Below are 1,411 nucleotides of genomic sequence, written 5' to 3' on the forward strand. Positions count from 1 at the left end.
TGCAGGCGGCCAGCCCACCTGATCCGGCACCGCATGCTGCACACGGGTGAGCGGCCCTTCCCCTGCACGGAGTGCGAGAAGCGCTTCACTGAGCGCTCCAAGCTCATCGACCACTACCGAACCCACACGGGTGTGCGGCCCTTCACCTGCACCGTCTGCGGCAAGAGCTTCATCCGCAAGGACCACCTCCGTAAGCACCAGCGCAACCACACGGCGGGGGCCAAGGGCCCGGCCCGGGGATCAAGAGCCCTGCCTCCAAAGGACCCTTAGCCTCCACAGACCTTGTGACTGACTGGACTTGTGGCCTGAGTGTCCTGGGACCCACCGAGGGCGGGGACCTGTGAGGCACCCCGGGATGGCCAGAGTTGTCTCAGCCTTTTGACCCTTGGGGGCCATGAGTGTAAAAAGTCCCGTTTCCAGATGTCCTCGGGGTGGCGGCCAGCGCAGAGGCGAGAGTGGAGACTGGGAGACCAAATCCCCAAGTTGCTGAACCAATCACTGGAAGAAGAGAAACTGTCAAACAAACACAGCTTCCACCTCTGAACAAAGTAGAACTCTGATTGTGAAACAGCACCATAGAATTTTAAGTAACTTAATTACAAAACTCTTTTTTAATTCTTGAAGAAGCTGAAAAATAGTCGTAGTGCCAGTTTAAGCTTTCTAGCATATTTTTGGTTTCCGGAGCGTGTTCATGTGGGCTATGTCCTTACCAAGTCTGACGTGAAGGTCGGCGGGGCTGGGGACACAGTGAGGAGGGACACGGACCACACCTCCCCTGGCCCCACTGACTCCTAGGGAAGAGATGGTCTTAGCAGAAAGTCCTGGGGAATTGAGACCCTGCTCTGCCCAGGCCTGGGCTGGGCTCCAAGCCTCTGGGACCTGAGACCAGCTGGGTGCTGTGGAACTGCAGCCTCATCTCAGCAGGGAGAAGGACTCATCCCCAGAGCAGCCAGCTTGCCTCTCCACCTGATAAGGCCCCCCAACAGTGCTGGCCCTACTGTGTGTTTCCCTGTTAGGGGCCACTGGCCATCCCTGTCAGACTCCTGGGCTGACAACCCTCCTGGGGCTGCTTTTCCACTCTAGCAAAAGCTTCTGTGTCCTTTGTGTAGTGTTTTTTCATTGTCAAAATTCTTTCACATCGTATCTCATTTGTTACTGTGACTGTGAAACATGCAAGGCAAGTCTTGTTAGAGATGAGAAATAAATTAACTCAAAGGGGATATATCCCACTAAGCCTTGTACCATGGGGGCGAGTGGGGGGGCAGCAGTTGGGAAAAGCCTCAGGTTAGACATGGCTTATCTTCCAGAAGTTCAGTTTGGGGAAGGAAAACTGTTTTTGCCCTCTCAGATTTGTCCCACATGTGCATGAGCAAAATCGTCAAGCCTCAGGCTTTAGCTGAGCCCCCCCACC

At 54.9% G+C, this 1,411-nt stretch overlaps 2 protein-coding genes across 4 annotated transcripts in view; both read left to right on the forward strand.

The window, feature by feature from the left end:
• ZNF746 (zinc finger protein 746) overlaps window positions 1-1,411 on the forward strand; it is a 20,921-nt gene that overhangs the window by 17,589 nt on the left and 1,921 nt on the right. For 2 of the 3 annotated variants that reach the window (XM_015572706.1, XM_006777152.2), the window contains exon 8: window positions 3-1,405. In XM_015572706.1, coding sequence (XP_015428192.1) covers window positions 3-270 — 268 coding nt within the window. In that variant the 3' untranslated portion in view covers window positions 271-1,405. Of the gene's footprint in view, window positions 1-2; window positions 1,406-1,411 lie in introns of those variants that run through there. The other variant, XM_015572707.1, reaches the window with a different exon arrangement.
• ZNF777 (zinc finger protein 777) overlaps window positions 1-1,411 on the forward strand; it is a 45,579-nt gene that overhangs the window by 2,280 nt on the left and 41,888 nt on the right. The gene's annotated exons all lie outside the window — the stretch shown is intronic.

This window comes from Myotis davidii, unplaced genomic scaffold, assembly GCF_000327345.1.
Source record: "Myotis davidii unplaced genomic scaffold, ASM32734v1 scaffold49, whole genome shotgun sequence".
Taxonomy (NCBI): Eukaryota; Metazoa; Chordata; class Mammalia; order Chiroptera; family Vespertilionidae; genus Myotis; species Myotis davidii.